The 20,295-nt window shown below is 43.3% G+C and overlaps 1 protein-coding gene across 2 annotated transcripts in view; it reads left to right on the top strand.

The window, feature by feature from the left end:
- Positions 1-19,141, top strand: part of TNFRSF21 (TNF receptor superfamily member 21) — a 37,604-nt gene extending 18,463 nt beyond the window's left edge. For both annotated transcript variants that reach the window (XM_044445191.1, XM_044445190.1), the window contains exons 2-4: positions 6,025-6,610; positions 7,463-7,969; positions 18,828-19,141. In XM_044445191.1, coding sequence (XP_044301126.1) covers positions 6,031-6,610; positions 7,463-7,969; positions 18,828-19,126 — 1,386 coding nt within the window. In that variant the 5' untranslated portion in view covers positions 6,025-6,030 and the 3' untranslated portion in view covers positions 19,127-19,141. The remainder of the gene's footprint in view (positions 1-6,024; positions 6,611-7,462; positions 7,970-18,827) is intronic.
- Positions 19,142-20,295: the final 1,154 nt, after the last annotated feature.

Raw genomic sequence — 20,295 nt, 5'->3', positions numbered from 1 at the left:
GAGGGCACCATGTTTGGGAAGGGTAATGTGGAGGTTTGGTTTAGTTGCTAAGTCATGGACCAGCGTTGTTGCTGCAACAGCAAAGGGTGTGAATCACCATTTTCCGGATCGAGCTGTTAGCACTGAACCCCTCCCCATTTCAGGGCAGACACTCTTTTCTTTTGTGTTTTCTAAGATGAGTTCAGGAATATGTAGTAATTCTCTGTTGGAGGACTGGAATGCATTTGTGTTCTGCCCCCTTCCCTCATCCAAACATGCAAACCTAAGCTTAGGTAGCTGAATGCCAGCTGCAGCCTCAGAAGGGTTCCTTTCTGTGCTGAATTCAAGGACCTCCAAATTATTATGCACCTCATCGGGTTTATACGAGATGGAAACAAAAGCAAAGGTCTCCTTAATCCTATCGCCATAGCATGGGTAGCAGCAGGAGCAGTGCTATGAATCCTAATGTACCTCCCTCTTATGCATGAGCAAAGACACACAAGCAAAAATGGTGAAAAGCTGAGGTTTCTAAAGGGAAAGGCTCTGCTAAAGCCAGTGTTGCTGTTTACACCAGGAAAGAGCAGGTTAAAGAGCTCCTTACCCATGCCCTTGCTCAGTTCAGAAAATGGCCATTAAAAATTATTTGCTAATCACTTTCCTAGAGTGTTCCATCAAATATGTGGGAGTCCAGATGTCAGACACTTCAGTGTATTCTTTATTTATTAACTTTATATTCTCACCTTTCCTCCCAGGAGTTCAAGGGTACATGGTCTGTTTTCCCTATTTTGCCACTCCTGAGTTTATCCTTGCTACGGGCTGTGGGGATTTGCCATCCTCTAAGAAAGGCCTTTTAAAAGAAGGTTCTTACATGAAATAGTTGAATTGTAATTGGCAATAAAATGTGATTCTACTTGTTTGACATGTATAGAGGCAAGGATTTCCTTCAGGTATTAACATTTATCCTGGCATTACTGTTGCCAGTTATTGTTAGGATGCTGCTGTGCTTATTTGCTTCCATTTACATTTTAATTGGATTTCCACAGAATTTCTAGTATTCCATTGTCATTTAACACCATAGTCCATTGTATCTTTCCTTGTTCCCTGCCAGTGCCAACTGAGGATATCACTAAATCCATATGATCAAGTGGGTACACCCAAAATGTTATTACAGAGTGCATTTGTTAGTCTTTAAGGTGCTGCAGAACTCTATGTGCATTCACTACAACAGGCTCATACCTTTGGACATGTCAGGTTTAAAGACTCTATTTCAATTCTCACCTCTGACAGGAATTCACTAGGCAGCATTAGCGAAGGCATTGCCTCATCCACTGTTTTCCACTTTGAAGATTATAATAGTACTGATTTACATTAAAGAGTCGTTGCAAGGATGACTGAGATGGTATATGAACTGAGTGTTCCTAGGGTTAGAGGTTAAGCTCTTAGAGGTTAAGTAAGGGTTCTTAGGGTTAGAGGTTAAGCTCTTGTCATTAATAAATACCACAGTCTCTTTGGTAGCTTACCATCAAAAGCATACTTGCAATTGCTAAGAGTTGGGCCCTGTGGCAGCAGTTCCTTAAATTAAAATATGTGCTGGCAAAGACATAATGCTTTTGAACTCTTGGCCATGATTAAGATACGGGAAGTAGGTTGGCAAGCTGCCTCCTCCCTTCTCTCATGGTGTTTTCTCCTCTTCCTCTTCTTTCCTGCATTGCCTCAGTACCAACCTTGAAGAGAAGGTAGGAGGCTGACTTGGTACATTGGTGCTGTAGCTCAGTACTGTTATCTGCAGCTGGAGGTGTCTCTGTGGTAGTGAAGACAGGAGCCTCTCCCACATTTGCCCAGGGTGCCATCTCTGTGCAAAGGGTTAATATTGGCAAAACAAGTGCCCAACACTTCTGTCTCTAGCCAGCTGTCAAGAGAACTGCAGCATTGCATCTGCAGTGGGCCTAGATGGTGTGTGTTGTTAACTTGGGGATTCTGCAGCAGAATCTCTAGGAACGGGCAGAGGTGGTAGTGACATAGTTGCTTAGATGTGCTGTTGCTATGGAGCTGTACATTTCTCAAGAACAGGATGAAGTTTGTTTTTCATTTGCAGAGTGTGCACATTTAATTCCCTTTGTAACAGCTAAATGTGGTGTGCCATGGGAATTTGATGTTCAGTGCAGAGTTAAACGTTGAGATGAATGCTTCTCAGTATATCATGTACAGTTCTTTGGGTTGGTAAACTCAATTTTTGTGTCTACAGTATTGAGTACCTTTGGTTTTTCCCTTGAATATAAACAATGTAAGGGAAGACATGCTGTTGTCTTTAAATTTTCACAAGTATTCTGATTAAAAATGCCTACTTAATAAAAACCTTAAATCAGATTTAGTATATACCTTCGGGTACAGCACAGGTGTTTAACATTAAAGTTGTGGTGTGCTGGGACAAAAAGTGAACATGGGGCACTTTTTCTTCACTGTATTTGCTAAATGCAAGTAAATTAAGCACACACAATTAAGTTTCTCTAGGACAGGTGGGGGCAGCTCCTCTTGTGACTTCAGCCTGCAGCTCCCATGAACTGTGGCCAGCACTGTACTCAGTGATGGAGGGTGGGAGTTAGAGGCCCGCACATCTGAAAGGCCAGAAGTTGCCCACTGCTGCTGTGGAGCATCGAAACATTTTCTGATGCAAACTGAAAAGTTTCTTATGGAAATGCCCCCATGCAGATTGATTATAATTGGAAATGTTCCAAATAATTTCCCAGTTAAGATTTTTCCAAAAAATTCACATCACTGTCAAATATGACCTAAGGATCTGGGCATGTATATATGAGAGATTTCCTTTAGATATGCTGTTCATAGGTTGCTTCAGGTCTTTTGCTTTACATTTTGCAACATTTTGAATCTGGCCTGGAAATGGTCTAGAAGCCAGTGCATCTGGTATAACAGTCGCACCCCATGACTTTATTGACCAGTACCAGCTAATAGGCTGGTAGCTTTTCTTTTGACTAAAGGAAGTTTCTGAACCATTTCAATACGTTGCAGTGATCCAGCAGGAGGTTGGTCAGTTGACTGGTCAGTTATCCCATAGGGCTAAGAATGCTCTTTGAAAGATAGCAGGCTGTCATTATTTCTAAATACTGAACCTGTTGTGAGCAAAGGCCAGCATCCCATGGGGGCGAACCAGGCAGCAGTCTGCTGGATTGTTGTGCTGCTGTGTCTGCTTGCTATAATTGCAGGTATCTGCAGAGTCAGAAAACCTGCGACAGGGGCATCTCCAGTCAGAGGCACAAAGTGTCCACTTAGAAAGTCCTGCTGGACTATTGATTAGCTGAATATAACTTTAATAAAGCAGTCCCGGACAAGTACTTACTTAATGACGTTGGCTGATTTGTTTCATGTTTGTTTGTTTTTATAAACTAGTTCATCCAATTTACATTATGCGCAAAGAAAAAAGAAGCCATAGCAATTATGCAACACTAATGCATAATTAAAATAAGTCACCATTGTAACAAAATCCATATATGTATTCAGTACAAAAGTAATAAACACAATTATAAATAGGCAACCCAACACATACACACACCACCTTATTAAATAGCTGGAGAGCCGGTGTGGTGATTAGAGTGGGTTCTGGACTGGGTTCTAGTTCCTCCTCAGCCATGAAGCTCACTGGTGACTTTGGGCCAGGTACTCACTCTCAACCTCAGCCACGTCACAGGAAGATAAAACTGAATGGAGGAGGTCTGCATACACTGCACTGGGCTCCTTGCAAGAGGTGAAAAGGCCGGATATGAATGCAATATGATGATGATAAAGCACCTCTCTATACTAGTCATCTTTACTGATTACAGTTAAATCCACTGATTCAACTGCCTTAAACCAGCATTAATACATACGCAGTTCATCAATGACCCTTGTTGGACCAAAACAATATTAGCAAATATTAAGGTGGTGCATCGTTTAAGCCATAGTGAATGCTGCTCAGGAAGTCCCAAAACAGAAAATACTTTGTTTTGTCAAGAGCACAATGTTTTGGAGGGCTTGCATTCATAGGATTGCTCTAAGATAGAGACGACGTGAAAACACCTAACAACCACGATGTAGGACATAAAGATAACCGGGACATTTCTGTACTTGGAAGCAATATGGGCTGGAAAAAAATTTAAGTGCATTATTTTTCCAGGGAAAATGTGCCATTTTAAAAGTTAATTAGTAAAAATGTGTGTGTGCTAATTGCAAATACAATATTAGGTATGTGTGGTTGTGTCATAGCTGTAATTAATGTTTTTCAGGTCCATTTGCCTAGAAAGTATGTGAGAAAATACAGTTATATCACTGAAATAGATTCCATCTCAGCATGGAAATGAGCATATAGGAAGCAAAGACGAGGTTGTTCATGGGTGCTGCTGTATTCACAGGCATCGATCCAAGGAGGTGGTTATACTTCCTCCAAAGGAGTGCATAGCCAAATAATTAAAGGAGTCCACAGTCGGGGGGTTTTGTTCCATGTCAGTTTGCTGAAGGCTTAAGGGGCTTCAGTGGCAGAGAACCTCCTACCAGCTGAGGTTGGTGTGCCTGCTGACATGTCATAGTAGAGTTGGAAGGAGCTTGCAAAGCCATCAAGTTGAGCCCCTCCTCGGTGCTGTCCAGCTGCATCTTGAATGCCTCCAGTGTGGGAGAGCCCATGACCTTCCTCAGTGATTGGTCCCATTGCCGTATTGCTCCAACAGTCAGGAAGTGCTTCCTAATGTCCAGCCAGAATCTGGCTTCCTATAACTTTGGACCATTATTCCATGTCCTGCACTCTGGGATGATCAAGAAGAGATCCTGGGCCTCCTCCGTGTGACAGCCTTTCAAGTATGTGAAAAGTGCTACCATATCTCCCCCTGAGTCTTATCTTCTCAAGGCTAAACATGCCCAGTTCATTCATTCTTTCCCAATAAGGGTTTGTTTTCATTCCCCTGATCATCTTTGTCCCCCTCACATGATTTGGAAGCTATACTTCTATCATTGAAGCCCAATATAGCATTTGCCTTTTTTGCAGCCACATCACATTGTGATCTACAACAATTCCAGGATCTTTCTTGAGCCTAGTATCTCCCATCTTGTAAAGGTGTATTCGGTTCCCCTTTCCTCGGTGTAGAACTTGGCATTCATCCCTAATGAATTTCATTCTGTTGTTTTCAGCCCAGCACTCCAGCCTATCAAGATTACTTTGAATCTCCTTTCTGACTTCCAGGGTATTAGCTATCCTACCCAGTTTTGTGTCATCTGCAGATATGATACTTTGTTTTAAAGGTTAGCTTGACTTGAGGCCTCAGTCACTGAAGAGCCATGGTCTCTGGCCTACACACTAAGATCTTCCGCAAAGGCCTGCTTGTGATCTTGAATGAGTTGGGAGGCCACAGGGCAGAGGTACTTTTCCTCGGTAGCATCTTGCATATTCAGTCACCTCCTCCAGGAGGCTTGTCTGGCACTGACACTGCTCTATTATGGGTATCAGGCAGGCAGAAACCTTTTTATTCTCCCAGGCTTTTGACCTCTGCATTTTCTCTTTCCCGTTGAAATCATTTTTAGTGCTTTTATTGTTATGTGGTATGGTGTTTGGCTTTTGTAAATTGTCTAGAAATTTGGGTGATAGAGATATATATTTCATCAATGAAAATAGCCAGATAATTCAAGTAAATCCCAATGCTGAATTACTACAGTTACCATTATTAAGAGTTATATTGGGGTTGTGTGCTCACGAGAGAGAAGACAGATTCAGTTCCAGTGGGGAAGCAGGAGTGTCGTACCTCACCATGTACTTCCATTTACTTACACATGCCAACATGTAAAGAGAGAGGCAAACAGTCTTTGAAGAACCTCATATATACCACATTCTGTTTCAGTATTGGGTGGTAGATGGGCAGAGGCTGCTTCTAAGGCAGGAAGATAAAGCATATCTTCTGAATTACATTATCTCTACCTGTTGGCTAGTCAGTTGGGTAAGGTTATTTATGGCTTGCCATGATCTGCTTTACTCTCTGTACCTCATATACAATTATGTATGTGTTTCAGGGCTTTATGTTTCTTGGCACCATTGATGCTCGGTCGGAGTTAACATCTGAACAGAATGCCATAAGCCTCTCTTTTGGCACATACAGCCACCTTGATCCTGCCACTAACATAGAGCTGACCTGTGACAAGTGTCCTGCAGGAGCCTATGTATCCAAGCACTGTACAATGACCAGCTTAAGAGAGTGCAGCCATTGTGCCAGCGGGACCTTCACAAAGCATGAAAATGGTATAGAGAGCTGCCATTTGTGTAGAAAACCTTGTGAGCCACCAATGGTTGAGAGAATACGTTGCACTGCTTTGACGGACCGTGAGTGCGCCTGTCCATCTGGCAGCTTTCTAGACGGTAAAACTTGCACCCCTTATTCAGTTTGTCCCATTGGATGGGGTGTAAGAAAGAAAGGAAGTGAAACCGAAGATGTCAAGTGCAAACCATGCCCCCGTGGCACTTTCTCTGATGTGCCTTCCAGTGTGTTGAGATGCAAAATGTTTACCAACTGTACCCAAAACAACCTGACTTTGCTAATACGAGGAACAAAAGAGAGGGACAACATCTGTGGATTTCAGTCAACGACTTTTCCTCCCAAAGGTTGGTATGAAGCATTAGCAAACCTCTGTGGTTGCATTTTAAATGTCTCCATAGAGATGCCTTTTAAACCTCTATATTGCTTTTGGACCTCTTTTACCAGCCTTTCAGCAGTATCATCTGTCTGTAAATGGAGTGGTTAGCCACACCCAGGGTGGGGTTTGTTTCTCCCCGTATGTTTCCTCTGTGTTCAGCTCCCTGTGCAAGTAATTTCCTGGCCACCATGAGCCCTGGTGTGGAGATGGAAGTGCAGCCATGCCACTGGGAGAGATAGGTATGTCAGATGGATTTTTAAAAATAAATGCATAATTTAAAATTCACCCGGTTACCGGTGTAAATATGCATACATAGGCAATGGGAATGAGGTTGTGACATCTCACTTGCCAGTTAGTACTGCAAACATCCTGTTTCTGCTCCAAGCCGCATAACTTGTTTTGCCTGAACTCTGTTCTGGAGGAGAATTGGTATATCAGGACTGTATCCAGCAGTCTCTTTCCACCAGCAGACTAAACTCGGCTAAAGAGCCTCCTTTCCCTCAGATCCAGTTGAAAAGGTTGAGCACTCCAGAAGCAGATATGGGGGCTGCAGAAGGAAGGAAACTTGCCCTGCCAGGCAGTTCCCCTGAATGACAGTGGATTTTGTCAGTTTACTGGAAGATGGTGGATGCACGTCTGGCAGCTGCCATCTCAACGTACGCTTGTATGCTCTCTCAGTAGCCACCTGAGACCACATGGGTTAGATCCTGCGTTCTGATACCTGATCAGACTTAACGGCCTTGATGGCTAGAATTATATTAATTGCTCTCAGGCATTCATTGTTTGCATCTTTACTTCCAACATTGTATTTATTCTCCAGGTGTGAACTCTTCAGCTTCCAGCTTTGCTGCCACTCCTCCCCCAAGTACGTATGCTGACATTGTGGAGCCAACAGACACTTACAACAGAACCTCAAAGAATGAGATAGTACCTGTCAATGTGACTGCGGTGGAGTATCCTAAGCCTTTAAATCACCAGCAGATTTATTACCACAAACACACTCCTTCCATTGTTAAAATACAGCCAGCACTGGAAATGAGTAGCAGTGCAAAATCCAGCATTCCGTATAAACCCCCCAAAAGAGGATCCCCAAGACAAACCACTCACAAGCATTTTGACATCAATGAACACTTGCCATGGATGATAGTGCTGCTGCTGCTGCTGGTTCTAGTCGTGATAGTTGTATGCAGTGTCCGGAAAAGTTCACGGACTCTAAAGAAAGGACCAAGGCAAGATCCCAGTGCAATTGTAGAAAAGTCTATTTTGAAAAAATCTTCCACCACCACCCAGAACAGGGAGAAATGGATTTGCTATTGCAATGGACATGGTATGTATTTATGAATTCCTATGAAATCTGTTTGTAAGCTGAAATTTGCCCCATATCTCACATAGAAATATAGAAATAGAGTGAGTCAGAAGGGGCCTCCCAGGCCCCCAGCTTCAGCCATCTTTGCTCATGACATGCCTGCCATGTACATAAAACAACTAATTCTGTGGCACCTTAAGTATATATCTTAATGTGATATAAAAGTTTGTCTTTAATGTGCCACAGTTGTCTTTATTTTTCCTGATGTGGGCTGTCATGAAATTCAGTGCATCCTTTGTTGCTTTAACAGCTTGGGATTGTCATGAAACACTGCAAGAATTTCTGGGCTAAGCATCTCTCTAAGTCAGTGCTTTAGGATCTAGGTTTGGCAATAGAATGAATAAGATATGAATTTCCATGGGTCCAGGTAGCTAGTCTGGGTAGTTGGAGAAGATGCTGCATTTTTGAAACTGCTCTCTTTCTTCTTCTCGACTATAGCAAATGATTTTCTGCATAAGTCATTCCTTTGACAAGTTCATTCGCTAGTGCAAATGTGCTCCATTGCTTATCTCTATAAAATTTCAATTTGACCCTATATCTTCTTTCCCTGTGCCGTATTAATGAATTGAGTGTGTATCTTTTGTACTTCACTGTTCTGTTTGAGAGACAAACCAGATTTTTACTGGGAAAACAAGTTAAGCACTGGTAATTTGCACGATCTACATTTCTAGGGGAACAATCATATGCATGTTTAGATGGGGCAAAGTCCTACATCTCCTGGCATTCCCAGCTAGCAGTACAAAATGGTACTTGTTCTGTGGCAGAACATCTATCCTATTGCATGAACACAGTTCTGTATTTACATGATTTGTTTGACAGACCTGATTCTCCCATGAAAGATGTTCTATCCTTTCAAACAAAAGCTGGCTGTTCCAGTGGTAGCAGGTTTTCATCTTTTGTATAACTGCATAGTACTTAAAATCTGTTTTTTCTCCTGTACAGTGTACAGGAGAATGTATGTACAGTGTATGCTTTGCAAACAGGTATACAGGTAGTCCCTAACATCCAAGTTAAAAACAACCCATACTTATGAACAAACTGCCATAAAGCCTATTATTTAAAAAAAATTACTGCGAAAATCATCATCACCATAAAGAGCAAAGAAGTGAAAGGGGAGTGAGGGTGGCTCCCAGAGCAGGCCTTCCTGTTTCCACCCATCCAGAGAGAAATCTCTCCAGCATTTCCCTGCTGTAAAGAGGAGGTGTTACTGAGTTGGGGACTGGGTAGAGATATTTACCCAGTTTTTTGACTTTCACAGGGAGTCCTGTGTTCCTAACCCCCATGAATGTTGAGGCTCGACTGTACATGATCCAGCATTATATACACATTCAACTTAAAGATGAATTTCCATCGTCTCAGGAATGAAACTTTTTCATAACTCAAGGACTGCCTTTATCAACATTTTATCAACATGTAGCTATGGGCAGCATCCAGCACTGCTGGCCTGCTTATGCCAGGGGCAGGCAATGTGTGTCTGTGCACCTTTCATGGTGCCTGCCAAAGTGCCCCAGCCCTTCCATTGAAAACATAAAACCTCCCATTTCCATTTTCTTTCCAGAGTAGGTTGGAACACTTTAAAGCAAAGTGCAGGTTTGCAGCCACTACTTTCTTCATTTCCTCCGAGTCCCATTTTTTGGCGCAAATGCACCAGCTGCCAAGAAAAATGAGGGAAAGGCAGGAAAGGGCACCTGCCACTTTCTTCTAGTCAACTAGAAGGGCAGTTAAAGAGAGCATGGTACCCTGTATGTGTGTGTGATGGCGTTAGGAGAGGCAGCAGGAGCCCTGAAGGGTCTGGTGTGCCAACTGAGGGCAGCCTGAGCATTGACAAGGATTGTATTCTTTTGTGCCTGAATGGATGTGCAGGACATGGGAAAATGGGCCCAAGTTACAGGACACCAGATTCCAGCTAGACATCAGGGAATGTTTCCTGACTGTTGGACCAGTACAACAATAGAACCAATCACTGAAGGAGATCATGGGCTCTCCCACACTGGAGGAATTCGAGATGCAAGTGGACAACCACCTGAGAGGGATGGTTTAACTTGGGATATTGCACTCACAAGGGGTTGGATCTGATGGCCCTCTAGCCGCTTCCAACTCTACTCTTCTGATTCTATTCATGGGCTTTCAGTGAGGAAGTGGAAGGAAGGAGGACTATACATGATTAATGCAGCTGTGTGTGAAAAAGAGAGTATGGGTGGCGATCCAAAACCAGAGGGAAAAAAGAGAAGGGATTAAGTTGGCTGAGAAGTAGAAAGGACAAGAACAGAAGTGAAAAATGTTGGTTTGCAGTTGAAAACTCTGGGTTACAAGGAGTAGTTAAGTATGCCTGGTGGAACAGATTCCGCCTTTGCCTTGCTCTTAGTGTTTTTGGCCTATCTCAGCATATGCACTTGACATGACTTTATCTTATGCTAATAGCAAGGAGACCAGCTGCTTTTGATAGTGTCCTATGTGTGCTTTTTAAGATAGATTAAGAACAAATCATGGGTTAACCTGCAATTGTTTACCTCATGAACAATTCCAAGTGCCTGGGTTAGGATGTCACATAGCCACCTAAAAAATGTCACATTTGTAGGTAGCTGCTGGAAGTGAGAAGTGGATCATGTGCTGTGTGTACCCTTGCAGTTCATGGGGTTAATTAGCCCATAAATTGTTGTCGTTACGTTTGAATGGGCCCTTTGGGTTTGAGTAAAGATACTAAGCCAGATCACTTCACTGATGACTAATGCACTATAACTGACAGGTCTTTTTAGACACTGGGATGATCACTGTTTCTCCATGGCACCAAAAGAAATATATTTGCATCTATGCAGCATGGGCAGATTAAGAATACAACAAAGTTTACCCTTGAAATAAGAGTTTGCTAAGTGCTTGTGTCCCATGAAAGTTCTGACCAATATTTTACTTTACTAAGTGCATCTGTGGTAACTGCCCCTTGCCCAAAGTGAGAAAATCACTACGTTTGGTGGACTTCTGAGGCCACCCAATACTTCTGGCCTCCTACCACATGTAGTATTTTAAATTTCAACACAGAAAAACATGAATGAGTGGAGTTGGGGACAGCATTGGGCTGGATGCCGAACCAGCTGGTTTCTTGTGAAAGATAAAGTGTGCTGTTGCCTTGGTAGCCCCGTTCTATGTCTGGTTTCCAGGCCATTATCAATCCTATGGCAATATGGTAAAACCTTGCAAACCCCCACCTGTGTATGGTTATATCAAGGACAATGGTGCAGGCAGGATGGTGTGCTGCAGCCACCATTTGGCCTGTTTATAACCTTGTGTGGAAACCTTGTGTCACGACAGTTCCAGACCCAGCAGTTGTCATTGTAAGGTACACTGGCTCTGTAATTGGAGGGAAGACATTGTCCTTGTTAACCTGCTTCATAGACACATCTAGCACTTTAGTTTAGATATGTCTGCTCTGGGGTTCTTTCTAGCCAAGTTACTTGAACTAAGGTTTTTCAAACATTCTTCTCAGAACTGCTGTTAAGGCTCGGCCTTAACATTAAATTCAAAAGTTATACTCTTTCCTCCCACCACTGCCTTAGCTGGTCTTTTCTTGGAAAGGTCTGTTGGATGAACAGGCTATTTGAGACACTGTTGGGCAAAGATGCTCCCTGTGTGTGCACAGAAGTGTGTCCTGACTGGCTAAAGGTCTGAAAAAACCTCCCCAGCTTCAGAGTAGAAAATGAAGCAGAGATCATTCTTGCCCACTCTGAAGGTTCAGAACTGGGAGCAAAGCTGCTCTCTTGTTACACACTTGCTGTGGTAAGCAGAACTGTTTGTTCCTTTTCAGAGGGACTCCACAGTATACCAGCTATAATTTTGGAATACGGTTGTTCTTCATATATGTGTTTCCATATGAATCCATGATGTATAGATGTTTTTACAGAAATATGTTGTACCGGTAGAATGAGCTACTTATCTGGATGATTCTTACCTTGGCCTAGAATTCAATAGATGGTCTTGAAAGGGCAATCCTAGCTAGGGATAGAATGGCAGAGAGAAAAAACTAGGGGAAAATGGTGGAAACTTTGTTTTCCCACTTTTTTCCTCAGGGTCTATTTCTCTCTTACCAAAAAGCAAAAATATATGACGCCAAAAGATGAGCCCCTCAGGTCGGAAGGTGTCCAATGTGCTACTGGGGAAGAGTGGAGGGCTAGTACTAGTAGCGCCAGAAAGAATGAAGCAACTGGATCAAAGCCGAAAGGACACTCAGTTGCGGATGTATCTGGTGGTGAAAGGAGAGTTCGATGCTGTAAAGATATATACTCCATAGGAACCTGGAATGTAAGATCCATGAATCAAGGCAAGCTGGATGCGGTCAAACGAGATGACAAGACTGAAGATCGACATCTTAGGAATCAGTGAACTACGATTGACAGGAATGGGTGAATTTAATTCAGATGACCATTAGGTATACTACTGTGGGCAAGAATCCCCCCAAAGAAATGGAGTAGCCTTCATAGTCAGTGAAAGAGTAGGAAAAGCAGTACTGGGCTACAGTCTCCAAAATGACAGAATGCTCTCAGTTCGAATCCAAGGCAAACCATTCAACATCACAGTAGTCCAAGTCTATGCCCCAACCACTGGTGCTGAAGAGGCTGAAGTTGACCGGTTCTATGAAGGCCTACAACACCTTCTAGAAATAACACCAAAAAATGATGTTCGTATCATCGTGGGAGATTGGAATGCTAAAGTTGGAAGCCAGAAGATAACCAGAATAACAGGCAAGTTTGGCGATGGAGTACAAAATGAAGCAGGGCACAGGCTGGTAGAATTTTGTCAAGAGAATATGATGGTCATAGCAAACACTCTTTTCCAACAGTCCAAGAGACGACTCTACACATGGACATCAACAGACGGTCAACACAGTAATCAGCTTGACTATGTGCTCTGCAGCCAAAGATGGAGAAGCTCTATACAGTCAGTGAAAACAAGACCAGGAACTGACTGTAGCTCAGATCGTGAGCTTCTTGTTGCAAAATTTAGGCTTAAATTGAACAAAGTATGGAAAAGCACTAAGCCACTCAGGTATGACCTAAATCATAATCCTGATGAAAATACACCTGAGTAGAGGTGACAAATAGATTTAAGGAATTGGTTCTGATAGAAAGAGTGCCTGAAGAACTATGGACAGAGGTTTGCAACATTGTACTAGAGGTAGCAACTAAAACCATCCCAAAGAAAAAGAAATGCAAGAAAGCAAAATGGCTGTCTGAGGAAGCTTTACAAATAGCTGAGGAAAGAAGGAAAGCAAAAGACAAGGGAGAAAGGGAAAGATACACCCAGTTGAATGCAGAATTCCAGAGAATAGCTAGAAGAGATAAGAATGCCTTCTTAAATGAACAGTGCTAAGAAATAGAAGAAAACAATAGAATAGGGAGGACCAGGTATCTCTTCAAGAAAACTGGATATATGAAGGGAATGTTTCATGCAAAGATGGTCATGATAAAGGTCCAAAATGGCAGGTACCTAACAGAGGCAGACAAGATTAAGAAGAGATGGCAGGATTACATAGAAGAACTATACAAGAAAGAGCTTAATGTCCCTGATAACCACGTTGGGTTGGTCACTGACCTCGAGCCAGACATTAAGAAAACTAAGCTCATGGTACCCGGTCCTATCACTTCCTGGCGGATAGATGGTGAAGAAGTGGAGGTAGTGACAGATTTTATTTTCCTGGGCTCCAAGATCACCGCAGATAGGGACTGTAGCCAAGAAATTAAAAGACGCTTGCTCCTTGGGAGGAAAGCTATGGAAATCTAGACAGCATACTAAAAAGCAGAAACAGCACCCTGCTGACAAAAGTGCGTATAGTCAAGGCTATGGTTTTCCCAGTTGCAATATATGGCTGTAAAAGCTGGACCATAAGGAAGGTTGAGCACCAAAGAATTGAGGCCTTTGAATTGTGGTGCTGGAGGAGACTCCTGTGAGTCCCTTGGACTGCAAGGAGATCAAACCAGTCAGTCCTAGAGGAGATCAAACCTGACTGCTCTTTAGAAGGCCAGATACTGAAGATGAAACTCAAATACTTTGGCCACCTAATGAGAAGGAAGGACTCCCTGGAGAAGAGCCTAATGCTGGGAACAATAGATGGCAAAAGAAGAAGGGGACGGCAGAGGATGAGGTGGCTAGATGGAGTCACTGAAGCAGTCGGCGTGAGCTTGAGTGGACTCTGGGGGATGGTGGAGGACAGGAAGGCCTGGAGGAATGTTGTCCATGGGGTCGCGATGGGTCGGATGCGACTAGCAACAAAATTAACTTCGAGGCCTGAGTATATGAAAATCATTGGCTGAGTTCGTACAACAACCTATTACTGTCCTTTGTTGCAGAAATGGGAATTTTTACCTGTTCTCAACAAGATTGTACCCCCCTCCCCCGGCAACTTTAGTATTTACAGCAGAGTGAATTCTGTCCCAAACCTCTGCAGGCCTGGGTAAAACTAAAATTACTTCCCCCTTTCTTACAAAAGGGAAATGGAGTTTGGTGATTAATTGTCAAAGCAAATGCTTTCTTTAAAAAGGGTGGGGGAAAACATTTAGCCTTAGCTGACCTTGCAGAGTCTGAAGAGAGAATCCAAAATTTGCCCTTCCATGAAGACTAGATGGGGAAACTCTCAAAAGATAAAGATCTGAGAAGAACATGTAAATCCCTCCTCAGGCAAAGATACTTCATGGCTAACTTTTCTCCAGAAAGGTTACGTTCTGTGCACTGTCAAAAGAAATTAGCGGGGTGGAGGGGTTGATTTTTGAGTCTAATCTGGACAGCGTGCAAGGTGGGTGCCTGCTGCCCCTTGGATGTTGCCCCAGCCAAGGCTTGAAATCTGTGCAGTTGCACTTAAGCAAACAAGCTCAATTGTGGAACTGCCATTTGCATTAAAAAATGTTCACACTTTTTGTCTGTAGGAGGGCCAAGGGAGGGGGTGGGGGAGGGGCTTGCTACCTCCTTTGTCAGTGACCCTAGTTCCTGGGCATAGACATAAGATTGACACCACCAGTATAGACACCCTTCCAAAAATACAATGATAATTCATGATATTATTCCCAAACAAGAATCAGACGTCACTTTTCTAATAATCAGTTTATCATGCTTAAGTTAAATCTGGTTGCTTACCATTCTCCTAGGCAAGAGAGTTTTTCCCAGCTAAATGAAAGTGCAGTAACTTCTCCTTCAGATCAGCCATCCTTGAGCTCCACCCACCATACAGGAACAGGGCTAGGAATTTTCCTGGGCTCCTTAACAAACAGGAATTGATGTTGCATGCTTACTCTTTCTGGTTTTCTGGCTTCTAGGGAGAATTAGAAGTTTCAGGGATAACATGAAGAAGTTCCCTTTGGTCAGACCTAAACGAGGAAACTAAAATGTATTCTGTATAACGTGCTTTACTCATAAAGGTTAAAGGTATAGTTTATTCAGGCAATAATTACGAAGTTACTGAGTTCGTAGTTACATTTTGTGAAACACAACAATTTTGTTAGAAAAATGGCTAAGCATAACATAACTTTAGGAACTTTAGGTCTTGCGCTTGGGGCATAGGAATGGCTGTCATAAGTACAGGTTATGGGACAAGTGGCTGGAGAGCAGCACTTGCGAATGGGACCTCGGGGTGCTGGTTGACTGCAGGCTAAACATGAGTCAGCAGTGTGATGCGGTGGTCAAGAGGGCGAATGCCACCCTTGGTTGCATAGCCAGAAGTGTGGCTTCTAGATCAAGAGACATAGTACTACCACTTTATACAACTCTGGTGTGCCCGCAACTGGAATATTGTGCTCAGTTTTGGGCCCCTCATTACAGGAAGGATATAGCCAGGTTAGAGCCAGTGCAGCGTAGGACCACAAGGCTGGTGGCCGGTTTGCAGGGGATGCCGTATGAGGTGAGACTGAGGGAACTGGGTCTCTTCAGCCTGGAGAAGAGGAGACTCAGAGGGGATCTGTTGGCGACATACAGGTATGTGAGGAGGTATCACACGGAGGTGGATAGAGACCTGTTCTCCCTTGCAGAGGAGGGCAGGACGCACTCCAACAGAGCAAGGCTCAGAGATCCCAGGTTCAATTTAGATGCCAGGAAGCACTTCGTGACAGTTAGGACCCCGAGGGTGTGGAATGGGCTTCCATGGGAGGTTGTTGAGGCCCCATCAGTGAGGGTGTTCAAAGATGGGCTGGACATGCACATGGTGGGCATGTCATGAGCGGAGCCGGCTGGAGCTGGGAGTCAGACTAAATGGCCTGGGAGGCCCCTTCTGACTCACTTTTATGTTTCGATAAAAGCTTCTCTATGTTCCTAAAGCAGGCCTCCCCGACCTGGTGCCCTCCAGATATTTTGGACTGCTGTGCCCAGCCAGAATTCCTGACCACTGACTAGGCTTTCTGTGGCTGATGGCTGTCCTCAAGTAAGAAGGCTGCTTGAGATATGTAAAGACAGGGGTGTCATGATCCTCCCCAGCATCTGTCTCTTCTCTGTTTGCGTACTTCTCATACTCCACCCTCACTTCGGAAGCAAGCTGAGTTAAGAAGAAATCTGCAGATGTGTGGCAACTGGCAACCTTCTTCCACAGGGGTCACATGCATGGGAGACAGTTGCTACTTGCTCAGTGTTCACAGGGGCTTGATTCCCAGCAGGCACTCAAAGGAATGCTTGGCATACTTGCCAGGAAAACAGCCTCATGGCCATGTGAAAGTGGGCCAGAGTCTGGGGAGCCAAGCCCAGGAATCCAACAGATTCCCAACCCCCAAATGGATTCCTCATATCCCTATGGAAAGAGCAACCCCAAAAAAAGTCTTGCTTAGTTGCCAATACCCCACAATTAACCGCCTTTAATTATAGTTTCTTAATAATATGGCACAGTATGGGTAGAGAACTGTTCTCCCCTGCAGAGGAAGGCAGGACTCGTTCCAGCGGAGCAAAGCTCAGGGAACCAAGGTTCCATTTAGATGCCAGGAAGCACTTCCTGACAGTTAGGACCCCGAGGGTGAGGAATGGGCTTCCACAAGAAGTTGTTGAGGCCCATCGGTGAGGGTGTTCAATGATGGGCTGGACATGCACATGGTAGGCATGTCATGAGCAGAGCCGGCTGGAGCTGGGGGTCAGACTAGATGGCCCGGGAGGCCCCTTCTGACTCGCTCTGTTTCTATGTTTTTATATTGCATTCCAAATATAATAGGCATTACATTTATGATTGTAGGATTCTTTCCATATTTCAGTTCTGGATGGTTATCACAGATACTTAGTCCTGAGAAGACAAGGTGCTCTGTTTTATGTTGTGCAACCACTTGGGTATTTGGTGTGTACCTTTTTAAATTTCTGAATGTTTATAACCAGATTAACTGCATAAGAACAAGATTTAGTTTTGGTCCCATGGAGGAACAAGTTGAGGAAAGTTCTAAGCCTAGACCTCAGGTCTTGCTTTGCATCTGTGCCTGAATTCAGACGACCAGTTGCCCTCTTGTCTCTATGAGGATCTTACTCTTAATGCAAAGATCAAATGCTCTATGGGATCAAAGGCATTCTTCTCCAACCAGGACATAGGCTGGGTTGATAAAGAGTGGCTGGTTTCAGGTCATCCACATACTTAGTAGTTACTTGGGGATTTGGCTCTCTTCCCATTTCTTAATATCACATATTCTATATGGCATTGACGTTGTCTGATTGTTATTTGTTACATTCATAGGGCTGATTCATAGTGCTACATGTCTGGTGTCATGTATCAGTTTGTGTGCTCATATAACACTGGTTGCTTGTTGAAGCCTGGGCCCAATTGAAAGTGCTCGTTTTAATATGCAAAGCCCTAAATGACTTTGGGGCCCGGTTACTTGAAGGACTGCCTTTTTCCATATATTCCTACCCTCCCATTGAGGCCTGGAAATGAGGTCTTTCTGAAAGAGCCATCCCTAGAGGAAATAAAAGGGATCGCAATTAGAAGAAGGCCTGCCCAATGACTACCCCCCAAGTTTGGAATGGGCTTCCTAAGGAGGTCTACCTGGGACCATCACAACTTTCACTTTGGTGCCAGGCAGGCAAAAACTGTTCTCTTCCAAAGTTATTTTGAAAACTGACTTTTAACACCTCATAGTAAAAGCTCACTTTGTTCCCAACAGGTTTCCCTCACCTCTCCTTCCCTCTGTACTTATAATTGTACTATATTTAAGACGGTTAGTTTAGCGAACCCTCAGAGGACTATTCAGCAGCCTATACATTTGAAAATCATAAATCAAACCAGCATGTCTTGTTTTAAGGATCTCATGTGCTCACTGAAATTAGGCTCTTTATTTGCCAGAATACAAAATGAAACACAGAAAAGTTTCTTGAAATTGATATGTGGTAGTCAAGTCTTTCTACCTAGCTAAGAGGTGTTTTGCTCCTGTAAGCAACTGAAATATAACCTTCAGAATAATGATAACAACATGAAAATGGAGAAAAGTGAAAGCACAATTGATATTGACCTAGAAAGAAGTGACTCCCAATATATTGGGCTATGGCAGAGTTCCTTAATGAAAGTAGCCCATGCATGAAGCATTACTCACACTGCAGGAGAACAGTAGGGGCAGAGTGTAAGTAGTGCTGCCAGCATGGCGCTCGACTGCGCTTCTGAAGGAAGAAGGGAGCATGCTCAATTAATACCCAAGCAAGTTAGAGTGTTGCTGTTTGACGCTCAATAAAGTTTCTCATTCAAAGCTGTAGATTGAAACTTGCTTTTCAAGCATTCCTGCAATAAATTTGAAGAACCTTGTTGCTGGGCCTGAACCTTGTTGCTGGGCTTTACATGCACTTGACTTATCAAGGAGCGTGATTTATCTGTTACTCTTCTTTCAAACAGGAATAGACATCCTGAAGCTGGTGGCAGCTCAGGTTGGAAGCCAGTGGAAGGATATCTACCAATTCCTGTGTGATGCAAGTGAGCGAGAGGTGGCAGCTTTTGCCAATGGATATTCCGCGGATCATGAAATGGCTTATGCTGCTTTGCAGCACTGGACCATCAGGGGGCCTGAAGCCAGCCTTGCCCAGTTGATCAGTGCCCTCCGCCAGCATAGACGCACAGATGTGGTGGAAAAGATCAGAGGTTTGATGGAAGATACGACACAGGTAATGCCAGATTGTGTTTCTGTAGGTGGTTAAGTGCACCAATATAATTATTAATATTTGATATTATTAAATTAATATTAGCAATATTAGTTATGTCACTGTTGCTGTGTGCAGAATAGCCCTTTGCAGCAGTTAATCACATGATGTCATTCAGAATTTCTCTTGACAATTTTGTGTATGCATTAAACTTGTAAAACCATGAAGAGGTGAATTTTCTCATTTGGAGAAGTAGTGTGGAGAAAGATGTGTGAATACTTGCAGGTAACTTACTTATCAACTTACTTGAAATGAGGCTTTTAGTATCTGTTGAAGATAATTAGCTGAGAAATTCTAAAAATCAAAACCCTGGGGGACTTGGAGGTGGAGAAGCAGTAGTTTTTCTCTGCAGTTTCTGGAGGGCAGGCTCTTCTGTGAAGAGGAGATCTTCTCATGATTTTCTGTCTTTTGCTTATCTCCATAACACTGTAAGAAACTGGAACCATTCAGCAGTCGCCAGAGAAACCAGAGTGCAGGGTAGGGTCACTCTGGAAAGCTGGTATCAGGATAATGCCCAACAATCTCAACATTAAAGGTACATTTACTGTAATAGACATTGTTGACAGTTCTGGAGAAACAACAGAATGCAATATTGTATAACCCAATGTCAGCAGCAGCTTTGTACTTATTTGTCTAAAGGCATCTTCCCTGCATTTGTTAGTGTTAAAGGAAGTAAGCTTGCATTTTGTTTTATTTTCAAATTCAGTATTTCACAGGGATGTTCATAAGATGCTGTTTGCTTAAAAGGTACCGTCTGCCTAATGCAGCATGGTGCATTGTTGGACCAAATGCCAGAAGCTTACATTTTCCAGAACCAGTGTAGTGTGGTGGTTAATTTGTTGAACTGGGGAGATCTGGGTTCTAGGTGTTGCTCAGCCACAAATTCACTGGGTGCTTTGGGCCCTTGGCCTTACCGCACAAGGATGATGATGATGATGATGAAAAAGGAGAAGAAGAAGAAATGGGAGTGGAGGAGGACATGTAAGCTGCCTTGGGTTCTTTGCAAGAAGTAAAAAAGTAGGATAAATAATATGTGTATACAGCTTTTAAACATGTTTCTCTTTCCTTCAGTAAATGTGCTTTGGATGTGAGTTCAGTAAATCAAATAAATGTGAGGTGTGGCTGTCCAGAATAGCAATTATTTATTTCTTGAGGGACAACTTTGC

The sequence above is a fragment of the Varanus komodoensis genome, unplaced genomic scaffold (assembly GCF_004798865.1).
Source record: "Varanus komodoensis strain SLA01 unplaced genomic scaffold, ASM479886v1 scaffold47, whole genome shotgun sequence".
NCBI lineage: Eukaryota > Metazoa > Chordata > Lepidosauria > Squamata > Varanidae > Varanus > Varanus komodoensis.
Note: the sequence above shows the minus strand (reverse complement) of the source record. Positions and strands in the feature narration are given on the sequence as shown.